Raw genomic sequence first — 17,599 nt, forward strand, 5'->3', positions numbered from 1 at the left:
AAAGTTTTGAGGTACTTAAGGAAGACGAAAGACTATATGCTGATTTACAGACACGTTCAAGACCTGCAGCTAGTAGGATATTCGGATTCGGATTATCTTGGCTGTCAAGATGACACAAAGTCGACATCGGGATACATTTTCATGTTAGCAGACGGTGCAATATCATGGAAAAGCGAGAAACGAGAAAACGAGATCATCCTCTACCATGCAAGCGGAGTTTATAGCATGCTATACAACTGCTACTCGGGCTATTTGGCTCCGGAACCTCATTAGGGAGTTGACCGTATTTGATTTCGTTGATAGGCCCATACAGCTGTATTGTGATAGTAACTCTGCGGTGTTGTTTATTAACAACAACAGAGGTCTCAAGGAGTCTAAGCACATGGAGGTCAAGTTTTTGACTATAAAGGAATCTGTGCAAAATGGTGACGTTGCAATAGAGTATATTTCCACAGATGATATGGTTGCGGACCCACCGACTAAAGGTCTTCGCCCTTGTGTATTTGAACGACATGTCATTAACATGGGCTTAATAGCATCGTTGGATGCTGTTGTCTAGTGGGAGCCATTTTGTTTTGCTCTAATAAAGATTATGTCTGTGTTTGTTACATAGTGTAACATTTTCATATGTATTAAAGTTTGTATACAATGACTGTGATAAGTACATACATATGACGAAAATCTCGAGGTGTGTGTAAACCTTGAGTATTGGCTATGGGCATTTGGTTACTAGCCGTATTAATATGTCTTGTTACACATAAAGTAAAGTTAACTATAAAGATAAGACATATGTGGGTTCATTGAAACCATATGGATATTCTCCGATGACACATTAAGGTTTGTGACACATAAGGTGAGAGAATGGTGACTAACAAAGGGAATGACACAAAATATATCTCCAGTTTATGAAGTGTCATCCAATTGCCACACTACCATATTGAATTCATATCGGTAGAGTTAAGGGCACTCGTGACCATGGATGGCTCTGTGTATAATTTTATGCGATTCTTGCCATGATTCGGTGTTTGAGATTCTATGGGATTGGATTGGCCATTAAGAATAATCCCTAGACCAGCATAAAGGTGCGCACTACCATACACTTTCAATTAATATAGCTCAAGTGGGAGAATGTTAGAGTTATCCTAATGTGGGCTTATATTAATTGGGATTGTAATAATTGACTTGGTCTAATAAAGATTGGATATAAAGATTCTTAATGAGCCTAATATAGGCCTGGCTAGTGTGGGCCGAGTTCGGCCCGGCCCGTGATGAGAGGGCCCGCCGTAAACTCTATAAATAGCGCTCGGTCCCTCCTCTAACCCTTAAGGATTCGGAAATCACTTCACATAAAGTTCGGAGAGAAAGTGAAGGGCGTCTCATCGAGCCAATCATACGAAGGGTAATAGAGGAGAAGATCTAGAGCTTCGGATCATTGCGATTCCACCTGAAGTACAATGGATTCGAAATCGGGTGCACAAACTCTTTATTTTCTCAATATAGCGTTCCATTTTTAGATATGGTGATCCTGGCATAGCCGCATTAAGGTTTATAGCGGCCAACATCTCGCCTGTAATCTGCGCTTCAGCGTTCGACTTTGGCATTTAAGCTCTTCACGTCTTCTAACCGCCTTATCCTATGAAGCAGTTCATCAATCGTACTAGATGCACCCTGTGTCAAATGGATGATACGACTAAGCAAAAAAACAAATGATATTCGACCAATTGCAACAACAGGAAAATCATTTACGGACTGTCAATTCCTCCCTGCGCTCGTCCTCAACCCGTTCTCCTTGGATCCTTTCTTTCACGAGGATGCTAATTAGTGCCGTTCGCTCCTTGTCTACCTCTTCTATCTTTTCTTCTCCTTCCTTAAGCTGTATTGCACCCAAAAAGATTGCAAACGGCCGCTCTTTAAGATTAATCAAGCAGAAGATATACCACTAATTGTATTGAGAAACTAAAAAGAAGGAAGGACAAAAAAGCACATGTATACAGGTAGTGTCCATTGTTGACATCTGCAATCTGTGAGCAAGGCATTGCAATTCACTGCATGACACTGAAAAGAAGCAATTTTCCACGTACTCTTGTTTCAAGTGATTTGCGTCTGTCTCTCTCCACCTGCAACTGGTGCAGTAGATCGATTGCATCCAATCCCATTCTTTCTTTCAATCTTGCAAAAAACAAACGGTAGATATATGATTTGGAATTACCAATTAGTAGCGACTTCTAAAGGTGTGAAAAAAGGAGTTTCAAATAGCACTTCTTTACCTTTGCCTTAAATCGCGGTTCTCTTCTTTCATCCTGACTAACATGTCTGTTTGGCAAGCAGAAACATGAGCATTGCTGTTTCTGATACCGTCCTGCGGAGTGAACAAGAAACATGAAGAATCAAAAAGACACAAGTGGGTAAAAATGCCTACTTGCAAAGAACCAAGACCTCAGCACCAGTCTCGCCACACCAGGAAATGTAGACTCACACTAAAAATGACAATCTGATGGCAATTTATTCAAGTAAAAGAACAGAATAGAGACCATCGTTGTCATACATGAAAACTCAGCCACAAAAGAAAAAGCCTCAGAAAACTAGATACTGTCTATGCTTATGAAATTTTTTTATGATGTGTATACATTTATAAGCAGCAAGAAGCATCAAGCTTCCTGAATAGGTTATTATGGAAAGAAGTGTGGCACTGTAAAACTGAGAATCTACCGTCGTTCATGAAGCTCTTCCCAAGGGACCAATTTTGAAGTTACATGCCGTAGCTTGTTGGCCATGAACGTTAGCTGGGCAAGCCCCGTTAGAACTTCTATCCTCACTTGATTCATCCAAATCCGTAGATGCCTCCTGCTGCTTCGCATTCAGCTTCGACCTAGAACATGGACTGATTACTCCATTCCCCTTCCCTACTGACGAGGAACATGATTTACTTTTACTAGAGCCTTCCATTTGGAAAGAAACTGGTTTCTTTGATGGTTGCCTTGCTGCATAACCAACATGATGGCAATTTTTATTCCTGATAAATGATTTAACAGCAATCTGTTAAGAGGTAATTACCTTCTTAGGCCCCAAAAGAGAGGGATACACACGATCAAGCTGCAAACACTCAATGTGGATAAAAGACCTTGCAAGACTCAACAAAATAGCCCTAAAACACATCATAGACCCAGGAGACATGTAAAACAAACCAGTAATTTCTCTGCATCGCCACCAGGCGCGCCTCAAGTCTCGAAAGCACTATTGTGCGCTCAAAGTCTTGTTTGTCATGAGCAGGTTCAATGAAGTTTGCCTCCAATACACCTGTAATGGAAAGAAACATATGGAGAGCAAGGTTGAAAAACCACTCCTTCCAAGAGCTATAAATCAAAGACCAGTTACACTGAATCAATCATGAAGTTATTGCCATACGAAATCAAGTGCATCCATCTAATTCTACCCCCCCACCCAAAGAAAGTTTAATCAATCTAATCCTTTCAGGGGAAGAATATTACCTATAACCCCGCGGCCATCACTTCCAGAAGCATTCCAAACCCTCCAGAAGGTCTGCAAATAGGACAGGGACATGACTAAAAGAAATCCAGATAACAGAAAACAAGCGCAGGAGAAGTTAATAATATGAATCTACCCTCCATTGTATTTTTTTTTTTTTTTTGGTAAAGACCCTCCATTATATTTTCTCTCAATAACTCAAAAAAGAGTAGTTGATTGCCAATTTCATTCGTGAGTGTTTTAAGAGCTACTACCGCTTAACTCAGTTATGGAACAGAGTGCAAGGAGGAAATTACGAAACTCGAGAAAATAATATGTATTAGGAATCAGGAACTGTAAAACCTACAACATCAAATACATTATAAAAGACACATAAACAGCATCCAACAAAACCATCATTAACTAAAATTTTAAGAAGAATTGCCAATACACCATTTCTCTTCATGGATACCGCAACTCAAAATACAGTAAAACACTTTCAAAATTAAATCATAGATCAAGCACCTAATCAAATTAGCTGCTCAGACTCATAAGTGCATTTATTTGAACAAAAATTTGATATTAATCCAGGCACTCAATCTCTCAACTTCGATAATCACTTCATATTATGTACAATGAAACAAAAGGAATAATCTTCAACAGAATTTTAGGACGTACTTTAATAAGTCGATTCTTATGGTAAACATTGAAACCTTGAACATCAACGTGAAAGGAAGCATCCTTCACAAACCCAATGGTCACATTCGCAACCATCTGTTTACAAATAAAACACGTTAAGTTGATCCAAAATTAAAGCCATCTGGCGGGTCAAAGCAAATGATACATTACAGTTGAATCATTGGACGCACTCTCCGCAACATTTAAAGGCTTGTATGTTATCTTCTGGCTCAGCATCATGTCATTCACCAGGTTGTGGTGTTTAACATCTTTCCCATGCAAAATAATCCTGAAATCAGGTGGCAGCCTGAGATAGAGGATTGATGCATAACTCTGGCAATATGAAAAGGGAAACATAAGTAATGACATCATACAAATTTAACATCCGAATATCAATTCAATACATGCAAACCTCAACAAATGAATACATGACCGTTTCCAGATTTCGCTGTGTAACATACAACTTAGTGGAAATTCTTTTTTGTCTAGGATGGCTGCCATTAAAACCTAAGTATCAATCAAGAATGACATAGATAGCTATGATACATGCCGCTTTGGTGGCATTTGTACCAGATTCACAGTTTTTTGTCAAGCTACATAAATTATAGAAAATAACAGACATTGCAGATAACAGCCAGTCCAGACAGCACTTTAAAACTACAGTAATAAAAGTCAAATAGATGGAACACAGTGAGCTAGCACATGCATTTGTGTGTCCACTGTCCATCCATACAGACAACACAAATATTAGTAGAAACAGAACTAGACCAAATGCTCAGCAGGCATACTAATTGTCAGGATGTCTTCCCGGTAAGAAGCAGAAAAAACCGTCTTGATGCACATATTAGAATATTTCTCATCTCCGAAGAGCTGAAGTGATTCTATAGAAGAGACAGATCAGTCAACCAATGGATCGAGTAAGCTTCATGGAAATTACAGGTAAGGTGGTACCAGTCTGCAAGACACTTGATAGAAGACAAAGATTCTTTTTCAAGAAAAGAAAACTGACATTTTCTTCACAAAACAGAAGTGAGAACGCAATTAGATCCTCCATTCAAAAAAACTTACTGATACTAATGCATATATCTTAAAAATTACGGTGTCTCAATTGAGCACATGACATGTACCCTCAACGAATGTCGAAAAGTCAGAAAATGTCTCGAGTTCGGAAACCGTTTAGCCATCTTTATTTTCTTCTCTTCCCGATTTACTCCCCTGATTTGAATATCCTGCAAATTCACATGTGAAATTCGTCAACTTAGGAACTCACCAAGCAGTATTTCACCTTTCTATGTAAGGGTTATAGTTAAACTTGTAAGAAAGTAAAGGTGCTTAAGGCATACATGGGGATCGGTATCAAAATTGAGTTCCAGCTTTCCATCATCATCTTCCCAGAGATTATATATCATTATTCGTGTACCTTGATTTTGTAACAAATTGAACTGCAGGCAATAGCATGAGTAAGTAATAGAGATCTATAACCAATTCCCGCCAGCAAGCGATCTTCCATGAAACTCTTTTAAAACATAATGCCAGGGAATAACCTGGTCTTCCTAGTCAAAATTTTATAATATAAATTTAAATTAATCGTCAATGCCAAATTCAAACACAATAAGAAAAACAATCAAATCAGAATGACCTCGAAAGAATAGGAAGACCAGGAAGAGGAGGAGGAACATGGGACGTGACAGAACTTATCCTCTTTTTGTCATAGATAATACACATCAGAAAATGTCAATCCTTTGTGACTTAGAAGCAATGTGTGAGGTAGAACAATAATCCTTACAACAAATTACCTGCTGAAGAAGTTCTTCCTCACTTTCGAATGGCGACCAATGCAAAATGGTTCCAAAGTTTCTATTCCAATCATCCATAGAAGATCCGATTATCTTGCTCCATTCTTGTCCCTTTTTCTTGTAATCAACCTTACAATTTCCGATGACACACAAGTCATGAGAAAGATTATAGAAATTGCTCAACAATGTTTAACGGACTTGTTAAGTATAGGCCGAGTGTAAGCACAGAGAAGAAAGCACTTGTTTCTCATATTCTTTCATAGTAGACATTGATATGATAAACACAAGGCATCTTTCCCTGTTTCAACCAACCAACATCATCTCACAAGCGATCGAGACTTATAGTTTTTTGCACATTTGGGAGCTCAAAATTACCACACTTCATACATATACTGAACGTATTATTACTAGCAATCTGCAATGATACACCTAAGATTGCTTATGCCACTAAGAAGATGACAACAGGATGTAGGGCTATAACATCTATCAACAGCAGTCTATCATACTATGTGAATATCTGGACCCTGCAATCTGGAGAACATCTTAAATAGTCTCATTGTCATTGGACATCATTGTCAAAATTTGAGTTTCCTTGAGTATGCAACATACAACTATAAACAGATAATAGAGTTTAAAAAAACACATTGAGCAAAAGTGGATGGAATCGTTGATGAAAAAGATCCGTGCAAACACATCCAATCCTTGACAAGGCCTTTTTTATCCCAACAGAAACCAGTAAAGATAAAAATGGAAAAACTGGGATAGGAGAAAACACCTCTTTGGTTTATGGAAATAGATTAGTACCCACATTAAACTTTTGGTGGCATGACAGTTTTTTTACTGACTACAGTTTGATAGACCTTATTGACAATATATGTACCTACTAATCAGTTAAATGGGGGTTGGCGCTCTCATGGTGCCATTTTGCTATTAAAAATTACTGGTGAAAGAGTTGAGGGACACATCAAAGACTAATTTGGCATGAAAGTTTGATATACTTACAATAGGAACAATTATATCTTCCTTCCCTGTTGCCCTTAGAAATGTGTAGGACAACATTCCAATGCTTCGTGATGCACTGAAAGGAATAATATGTTTTCAGTTATCAAAGCACTTTATAGAATAATATTCTCTGCTAGTCTTCAGTTAATAGCCGAAATAATTAAATTTGTTTTGGGAATTGCCATTTAACCAAACATATAGTAGAGCTTTTAATGACAGTCAATCAACAAGAGAGCAAAAACAAGCCCTGAAATTAAGTTTCCCGGCTAAATATAAGATAAACACCTCATTGCTCCTAATTTCCCACTCCGTGAGAATACAATCACATCTGCTCCCAGCCTCATGGTACTCGTCTTGAACCCATTTCCATCTATAAGGAAGGAAGGAAAAAGGCAGGTACATAAGAATAAAAACCTTATTTAAATATTGTCTTTCTGAAGACAGAAACAGGTAAATGAAATACAATCTTTTGCCACAAACAAAACGAAATGAAAAGCAGAGCTCACATTGACTAATCGTGTTTGCAGCTTTGCTTTTGGCAGAATATCCAAGAGATATGCACTGCCTCATTTTGTCAGCAGTCATCCCTCCACCATTATCTGCAGTTAATGAGTCAGCAAATGCATTAGTTACTACCAGGGTAAATACATCATGATTGATTCTCCAACGCTGTCCTCATGAAAGAATTAATAACATGAACTCATCTGTTCTCTGAGATCATCAGATGGTAAGGCATTAAAAAACAAAAATAGTAATACACAATGCTGGCTCTTGCATGCAAACGAAGGTTATGCTGCAAAACTATATCACAGGCCTATTTTCAGGGGGTTGTGATGCAAGAATGGCGAAACAAATCACAAATATCATAGCATGTGTCGTGTGTGAGTGAGTATGTTGGCGCTCTTGCGTGTGCGTGAGAGAGAGAGAGAGGAGGGAGGGGGAGGGAGGGAAGGGGGAGAGGAGTACCTTCAATCACCAAGACTAAGGAATTCTTCCTTTTATTTTCTAACAAATCAATGTGAACATAAGGGCCTCCATTGCAAACCTACCATTATCATAGTAAGGAAATGTCCTTCATGAACAACTGCACATATTTACAGGATTTACATCGTTACCTCATCTAGAGCGTTGTCAAGAAGCTCCGCAAAAGCTGCAAATCAAAATTCTAGAAAGATTACTCCACCTTATACATGAAGCCGACTCTTTCTCGAGCAGATATGGCAAACAAACAAACAAGTTCTAAAGGACTAAAACTCCAGCGTCTAGCTTATCAGAGAAGGATACCTCCTAGAGCCCATTTATGGCTGGTTGCATTAGAACGGAGAAACTTGGGATGGACTCTGACACGATCCATGACAGCTGAAGCACAAAATTATGACAGAGACTAAGACAGATTGGTCAGTTAGACATGCAAGTACAGTCGACATGCACCAAGTAATATGCTTAGAAGAAATCAAACTCAGGACCTATAGCTGTCGACGTCGAAATACTATAAATTGTTAAGACAGTGGCCCGTTTTTCATTCTGTAGCTTTACAAGGAAGAAATGAAGCTCAAAATCGAGAAAAATGTAAGAAATAGAAACTTATTTTTCCACGGTGCATCCATAAAACACAATGTTGAGGTACGGTTCGTGCTCCATGGACAGAAAGGCACGGGATCCCGCGTCCAGAAGAGAAGAGAGATGAGAGGTGCTCATTTAAAGATGAACCTCGCTTTACTCTCTATTTGGTCTGTGCGTCTAATCCTAAAAGATACGGCACAGATTACAAGAAAATACAGGACAGCAAATTGCGTCTGAACGTATTTCTATCGGCGCGGGAAGGAGATAGTGCTGTCTAAAATCATTTCTCCACAGACCAAACTAGTCATAGATACACTTCGACAGACAGTGGACGACGCCGAAATTAAAGTTTGCTCATGGAACCACTGGCAGATAATTGCGCGAAGTGCTAAGCAAGGAAGACACGATGCGCATCATCCTGAGACGCAAGAACGTCGCGATTGCCTTCCCCCTCGTAATGCCCAGCCTTCCAGAACTGCCTGCGGGTGGCACGAGCCTGAACTGCCCGGTCACCGTCAACAACCTCCACGGGCGAGCACGGCGGCAGCGGAGCAAGGAAACTGACGGGAACCGCGACGTGGACGACTTCCTCGGCAAGCTTCGGTTTCTTCAACGCCAAGTCACGGTCTATCTCCTTCAGGCTCCTCGTCTTCTGGCCCTTCGAAGCGCTCGCGAGAGCGTCAATCGCCGTGGCTCGAATGCACTGGCCGCCGTCGTCGGAGGCGCCGCCGCTGCATCCACTGTCTTCTTCCTCGTCGCCGTCGTCGCTGCTGATGTATGTCGGCGTGATGATCGGCATCCGGTCGTTCTGCGTCCGTAGGAACTCGTCAGGCTGTCGCTTGACAATGGAGTCCATTGCAGAAAGCCAGTGTTGTCCAATGCCGTCTGTGTAACCGCTTTTAGGGCTGCGAGATTGCCCAAGAAGCGGGGAGGGAGGGAGAGATGGGATTTAGGAAGAGAGAGAAGTGGCGCGACGCTGGTTGATTTTCCGTACAGGTTGATAATTTTTTTTTAATTTTATTTGTTTCGCAAAAAATAAATAATTTAAAAGATATTTTTTAAAAAAAAAATATCACTCTCATTGCTTAACCAATAAAAGATATTTTTTATCCCTAATCGACCGATCCACAACGGACCGTGATTGTGAAATTTGTTTATCCATTTCCAAGAATCCGATTAATAAAATTTCTTATCGAACTATTTTATGTAAATCACAAGAAATATCGGTATAAATTAATATTGTCTTAATTTTGGAAGTACATTTACGCCCTCCATCCCTTCAAAGACCGCCCATCGAGAGTCGAGAAGACTGATGATGAATCCCCTGTTACCAGAAAGATCCGCCTCAATGTGAATTTCAAAACAATTATAACTTATAAGCTTGCGTATCCACCGGAGATATTTTCGGATTCTATTAAAATTCGACCCTTTTATTTGACTAAATCGAAAACCAAGTAATGATCGTTATCATTTAGAATATTTGAGGAAATTTAATAACATTGGACGCGGATGTATTGTGTGGATGGGAAAATCATCTGTCCGTGCACGGAAAATCAAATGAGATTTTGAATGGGTGATTGATGCGAAAGAAAAGAATTTTGAACGCGTAAAGGATTAGAAAGGCTCGAGGAAAGGAATCTAAAGGAAGTTTTTATCTGAAGATTCTCTTAGCTTTTTCGTTTATGGAAACCGGGCACATTACTTGAACACCCCTTGAGTTTTGGCGAAATACTCAAACACCTCATTGTTCAGAAATATGAGGAAAATAATGGAAAAAAAAAACGCAAATCTATTACAATTGTACTAATTCAATCATAAATCTATTGCGATTGTGCCAATTGAGTCATAAATCTTTTACATTTATGCTAATTAATTCAATCTAGCTAATTTTGACAGAAAATCTTTCACGGGGGCCGTCGGCGATGGCATAAAATTTTTTTGATAATATTTTAAAATAATAAAAATATTATTAAAATTATTTAACAAGTAATATCAATGTGGATATTATTTTTAAATTGTTTTAGAAATAGTATGTCAATGCCGCCCATGCCACGTCGGTGATTTTCAGAAAAAATTGACTGAATTGACTGAATTGCATGAATACAAAAGATTGAGGGCTCAATTGTAAAAAAAAAAAAAAGCGATGATGTCGTTTGCTTTGGCAATCTTCTCTACCCACGACCCCCTGTAATGGGGAAGGAGGGTTGGACCACCCTTCATGCATCGGTTGAGGGTTGCCATACCCTCTGCATTAAGAAATGACGGGGTCATGTGACCCTCGGCCTTTCTTAGGCGAAGGGCGGCGCTACCCTTGGCTGTTCGAGTGAAACAGTCTGCAATCCACTGTCATGGTGGAGCATTGCTACCTTTTACTCCGGTGCGGACTTTAGTAAATCCTAAAATTGCCACATTTAAGGTTGATTCAAATCTCGAAATCCTTTAAATGTAAAATATTTGGAGGATATTCTCCGCTTATAGGGAAGAAAAAAATATGTTTAGCAATTGAAAGGTGACGATAGGGAAAATGAACTCCATATCAAATTTTGATTGAATATTATCGGGTAGGATCATACAGTATCGTCTCGCGCCTAAAGTGAGTCATCGGAACATGTTTTTGCGTCGTTGGCTTGTGCTTTACATGGTGCATGCAACTAACTTGCTAGCAGTGTGCCCATGGTTACAAGCACCGTGCAAAGGATCCGGTGACATTTATTCGCCCACGCAAGGGTCGACGGCCCCTCTGCTTCCTCTACGACAGCGAGCAGTAGATTGTCGCCCTTTACAATGGGCAGACGATCAAAGGGTGGGCCCCGATGGGGCTGGGGCCCAAGATCGAGCACTAATGTTAACCCATGTCTGCCCATTTTTAGAGAGTTCATATAGGAATTCTCGGAAAATTCCCGCCCCAAAGGTGTGCGGATTGACCTTTGTCATATAACAACTTTGCCCAGACCCACCTATTCAAATAGACACGGTCATTCGACCAAAAATTAAAAAAATAGACACGGTCGACCCAAAAAAAAAAATAATAATAATAGACACGCGGGAATCTCCTTTCAAAATCGAAGTTATAGAACTATGAGTAAAGGCTTGATCTTTGACAAGGAGATTTGATTAACCAGAAGAATTTCGAATCGTCTAATCTCGGCCCGACGAGAAGACATCACATGAGGTTGGCATCCAACAAAAACAATCTCATTTGTCTTGCATGTCGTGTCGGTCCTTATTCACCTATTTCGGAGAAAAGGCCCAGCGAAATCACATCAAATTGGCCCGACATATTAGTTGTGCTGAGTCCAAATCCATGTCGCATGCATACAAGTTAGAGCCTATCTTTGGAATTAGAAGAAGCTAATCTCAATGACTAAATTTGGTAGCTAGGGTAGAATTCAGGATGTGATATATTTTTATTCTATTATGTGTTTGGTGCCTACTCAAGATTAGATAAAGTCAAATATAGGAGAGATGTGACCAAGACAAAATTATCATATGGGGAGGTGGGATAAAGGTGGATAGAATTTCTAAATTTCTAATGCCCATTATATAAAATAATTATTATCGAATAAAAAAGTTATTAAATTAATAAATTTTAAGTGATATTTGAATTCCAATATAAATAAATTAAAATAACAAAAATTTATTTTTTCTTCATTCCTTATTTTTTATGTATTAGGCATTCTATCATTTTTGGTGTATTTAGCATAGTTTACTAGTTAATAAAATTTATTACATAATGATGGAAGGGGAAAAAGAAAAAAAAGAATAAAATGATAAAAAAAGATATGAAAAAAATATTAAAATATAAGCAAATAAAAATGAAGTAGGCAAGAGTGTCGTGAGAGATTCTTACTATCTCAAATCGTGCAATTTTTAAGTTCATTTACACTGATATGTCGTTTAAAGCAAACAATGGACATAATAGGATCATAAATTATCCAACTTTATTATTGTCATTCACTAAACAGTTTATTTTCAATGTCGCGACATATGACTAAACTTACCGTGACAAAATTTTGCTTTTATTATTTAATAGCTATATTAGCTATCGTGTATTTGGGATATGTGAGCACACATATTATCAGGTCAAGTCATATTGCATTATGGTAAATCAAACATAATTTACTCCTAAATAACTACATAAAATATTAGATTATCATTACATCCCCGGATCTTCTGCACGTGGCTCTTATCGCTGGTGATGTATCGGTTAGCGAAGAAATCCGACCATCACATCAACACGACGATCCGCGTGCGGAGAAAATCTTACTATCGAAAACAGTTCTCCTCTACACATTCTAGTGGATGATGAAAATAATTTTCGTCCATTCATTATTTTGCAAGTGATGCATCCATGGATGCGGATCGCTCGTGGATGATCCTATTAAATTTGTTAATAAATCAAAAGCTTCCGACATTAAACAAGCTTATTTCCAATGACTTGTGTAAGCGCGGCAAAATCGTGTCAACCCATGAAACCGTCTTTTGTAACAGCGGCAAGTTTACGCCGCTTCAAAATAATCCCACCTATTAATACCTGCTCGGCAAATAATATTTTTACATTTTCTCGTCTTGGAGCTAAGACCGACTCCCCCCGAGGAAAAATCTTTTGTTAACCGTTGTCCATTTCAAGATGATTCTTTGATTTTGATGGAGGAAATTTTGTACGCGTGCGGCCTTTGTCGTATCAATGATTTGGTTGGATTACTTTGCTAAGACCCCGTCTGTTTCGCGAAAAATGAGATATTCGGAGAATATCTTTCTAGGGATGATTTATTTGAATCGCTTTCACAATCGATGAAAATAATTCAGACAAAATTTGTTCTGGATAATGAAAGGACTGTCATTAACTAATTATCTTTTTTTTTAACCATAAATATTTTTTAAATCACTAATTTTTTTACAAAATAAATGAAATTTAAACAGGCTTATCTCCCGTAATTTGTCGCGAGCATTAGAAGAGAACCGAGGGTCCTCGCACACAATTTGCAGTCATGCATTTCAGTGTCTCACTTGCCTAATAGCATGAAGCTTAAGTCACTTCAAATAATTAAAGTTTTCGTTTATTTTGCTGTAAATAGATCGCTCGTGAAAAATAAAAATAAAAATTCTCTTGAAATAGTTTGTTAATGAAAAAAAATTATTGACAACAAATCATGCTTAAATATTTTCGTGAACAACAAAAATATTATTATTTCATTCATTTTTTAAGCAATATAAGAGTTCATTTTGAGGTTCTAAATTACACACTTTTCGTGAACTCGTCTGGCCAGACAATTTTAGGATCACTCTTGATTTTGGTGGAGAAGATTTTCTCTGCATGCGATCGGGTTGATGCATTGGTCGGATTTCTTAGCTAAGTAATACATCAATGGTGACAAGTGCTGCGGGCGAAAGACTTCTTCTCAATATGGCTGCCGTGAAAATATAATATTTTTAGGTTGTTATTCATGAATAAATTACATTTAATTAATTAAATACAATATGACTTGACACGACAATACACGATAGGTGTTAAACAATAAAAAGAAAAATTCATCACGTATGTCAAAATATTGAAAATAAAAATTTGGGCTGTTTTCCTAGAACACAACCCCCACCCCTCATTTTTTTTCTTTGTTTTTTCAGTAGGCTGCTTTCATAAACCACTAGAGGTGAGCATGGGTCGGATGGGTAAGTTCTGGATCTAGACTTGGAACCGGTCCTATTATAACCGGTTCCAAATTTTTGGAACCTATCATGTTTATCCTGAAACCTGTTTTGGAACTTATCCTATTTTTTCGATTCGGTTCCAGGGTCCACTCGAGAATCTGTTTTTCTTTTTCTTTTCCATTTTTTTCAGAAAAATAATTTGAGTAGCAATGAAATAATTTAAAATAAAAGGTGAATAATAAAGCACACTATCCACCAAAAGCAACAATCCATAATATAAGCAACAGAAATAACAATCCACCAAAAATAGAGAAGGGAGGCGAGCAAGACTGGAGTTTTTTTTTTTAACACTAGTGAAAAATTGGTTTCAAAATCAGTCAGGTTCCTAGATACTTGGAACCGAGAATTGGCCCGGTTCCAATCAATTCCCAAAATTTAGAACCGGATTCTGGGCCGGTTTGAATGGGAATCGATTCTCAAAACTCTTTTTCGGGTGGTCCAATTCGGGTTCCAGTTAAACCCAGTCTGATTGCGCGCTCCAATAAACCACTGTACTTCTGTCTTGCCGGTTGTGAGCAGTCCAATGGCGATGGGACAATGAATTAGGTGGCCATGAGCTGACGATGTTGGTAGTGAAAAATAAAAAGATCGAGACCGTGTGCGTAATTTTTTCTTTAAATTTCTGACGCAAATTAGTGGATTGTAAATTCCTTTCGAATAGTAGTAAAAATGGTATAAGCATGCATGTACAAAAAAAATTATAACTTATAAGGGACATCGATAAAAGATGAGAAAGTGCAATTTAAGTTATTTATGAAAAATTATAACTTCGCTGACGACCCAAAACCCTAACCCATCTGCAAAACCCAGAGAGAGACTACAAGCTCTCATAGAAAGAGGAGCTCAAGAAGGCTTACTGGAGAGATTAGCAATCTGAATTGGGACAAATTCGAGGAATTGGACGATGAGTCCTTCCATGATTTGGTCGATAAGCGATGCGTGGACAATGTGAGGGTGAGATAAGCCCTTGTCGGTGGCCGCGAGGCTGGGTGTCGCCTAGGCAGGATGAGGCGAGCCCCCACGGCTGCCCAGCCCATTGCCACCGGTGAGGAGGAAGAGAAAAAAAAAAGAAATCAGAAAATGTAAAAATAAAAATAAAAACACCCTTTGTTAGACCCTTCCTTAAAATAATGATGGCACTTTAAGCTCGTACTCGAAACAAGATCTGTTTCAGGTCCTTATTTAAGAAAACGATGACACTTCAAACTCTTATTTGGAATTTTCCTAACATTTTATATCCACTAATCATGGCTACCATTTTCACTCCTCCATTTTTTGCCTTCTCACGGGATAAACAGATCGCAATCGACCATCATCAATTGAACTCTGTCGATATCGACAGCCAAGACCCTTTCCACCCTTTCCCTAATTTCAACGCAACGATTAATTGATCAAGTATTTCCAAAATGCCCAAATTCAACAGCATGCAAAAACGCCACTTGGTTTCGGGAAGTATCAAAGTCAAAACTTGGGCTCAACTTGCTCGGTCAAACGTGTTCCACTTGGGTTTTATTAATTGCCTGATTACAACTTTTAAATTCTGACTTTTTTTGTGGGGCCAGAAAAGCATTTCAAATCATGATTAATTTTTTTTAATTTTTTAAAGTGCCAATGCCGTTGTATCTGGGTCAGGTCGATCTGCTAGCCAAGCAGTCATCATGGCCAACTTCCACAATTGAGAAAGCTCTGATCTGCAATTGTCAAATGTGTTTTGGGCCATCCCCTTTTCCTCTCATCTTGAAGAAAGCCACCTTAGGGGAACCTTTGCACCAAGTTCATCGGCTTATATCTTTAGTCGGACCCCGTCAGGCGGGTCGGATTGAGTTTAAGTCCGACAAAATTGGCTTATTTGATATGTTTTGATTCATTTTTATACAATACAAATTTATTAACACGTGCCCGACTCGACTTGTATTACTAAAGCACTTTCATATTTATCCCAATTTAGAAACACAGAATAAACGACCGTTAGATCGATGAGGGCTAGTGAAAGTTATAGAGATGGATTGGATTTGAATAAGTGATGAACAAATTTAACACCCTTATTATTTTGGGCTTTACCATTCTAAATTAATTTATGTCTCATTTATTGAGTATAATTAACCTATATAATAACCCAACCCATCAAATATGTGTTAAGAAATGGGTCTATAACCCATTTTGACAGGTCTCGTGCGGATAAGATGATATGCAGGCTATTAGAGTCCAAAAACATGACATAAATACCATGTTATTTATACTTGATAATATGAGAAATAGAACAAGTGTCTCATGTGAGCATAAAGAAAAATTAAATTCCGCATTCATTAATAGCTTAAGCTTTTAGAATATTTGGATGTGATCATACAAATTTCACAAAGTACCAGAGAGGAGGCCCCAGGTTTAAATATTCCTAGGCCTCCCTTTTGCCTTGCTTATTATCTGTCTCCCACATATTCGCTTTATTTGTAGAAAAATACTTGGTTCTTTAAGGATCTATTTGATTCGCAAAAGACGTGGCATTTTTTAAATTTTTTTTTAGAATTCATTTTCCAAAAAAAAATGACAATGTTTTCTAGTATTTAGTTGAGACCCGAAAATGAATTGGAAAAATATTTTCCGTTGTTTGCTAGGGAAAATATAATTTGATTTTTTTTTTTTTTTGGTGACCTAGGGAACCCCCGCACGGCCAATAGCCGGGGGGTAAACCCCGGGGGCAACACGTGCTAGCCACCACACACGTGCCACCGGTTAAGTCACCCCGCAACGCCCCCGTGATTCGAACACTCGACCTTTTGCGAGAGGAAGAGTGCGCGAACCAGCGGCGCCACCCGTGTGGGTGGTATATAATTTGATTTTTCGTGTCATCATTTGGCTAAAAATTGCTGATAGAGATGCCAACCGTCTTACATGGCACAGCCGGCGCTAACATGAATAGTTTTTCTTTTTTCTTTGCTTTCTTTTTCTTTTTCCTTCTTCCCCATTGCAACCGGCCGAGGAATGAGGAAAAAAGAAAAAGAAAGAAAACAAAAAAAATTAAAAGAAAAGGAATGTGCATTGAGGAAAGACAAGAGGAAATGATTTCCTCTTTCCAAATAAGAAAATCATTTTCTCTGCTTTTGAAGGTATTTTTTCCATTTTATGGAAAATGTTTTCCTGAACTAGTTTATTTTATGTGAATTAAGCATCGAAAAATCCAAAAAAATAATTTTCTAATAGTTATTTTCCGCTGAAAAAAACGGAGCCTTAGAGTAAAATTAATAATTTAGTCACAAAACCGCGTGTCATATCATACTTGTGTAAAATAATTCAATTCTACACTAATTTTGTATCCTTTCATTAATCAGTTTAATAATACAACATGTCAACTTCAATTATACCTAAAAGCACCGTTGTAAATATCATAG

General features: G+C 38.2%; 1 protein-coding gene across 1 annotated transcript; it reads right to left on the reverse strand.

Annotated features, from left to right (window-relative positions):
- Positions 1-1,565: 1,565 nt before the first annotated feature.
- Positions 1,566-9,462, reverse strand: LOC115749423 (protein MICRORCHIDIA 7). The gene is given in 19 exon segments (XM_030686237.2): positions 1,566-1,668; positions 1,751-1,873; positions 2,082-2,169; positions 2,268-2,359; positions 2,710-3,013; positions 3,186-3,297; positions 3,489-3,540; positions 4,144-4,239; positions 4,315-4,476; positions 5,271-5,372; positions 5,487-5,585; positions 5,940-6,068; positions 6,942-7,017; positions 7,227-7,311; positions 7,448-7,540; positions 7,908-7,986; positions 8,057-8,091; positions 8,226-8,300; positions 8,910-9,462. Coding segments are annotated over 19 exon segments (2,340 nt in total). The 5' UTR covers positions 9,361-9,462; the 3' UTR covers positions 1,566-1,581.
- Positions 9,463-17,599: the final 8,137 nt, after the last annotated feature.

The sequence above is a fragment of the Rhodamnia argentea genome, chromosome 6 (genome assembly GCF_020921035.1).
Source record: "Rhodamnia argentea isolate NSW1041297 chromosome 6, ASM2092103v1, whole genome shotgun sequence".
NCBI classification, from domain to species: Eukaryota; Viridiplantae; Streptophyta; class Magnoliopsida; order Myrtales; family Myrtaceae; genus Rhodamnia; species Rhodamnia argentea.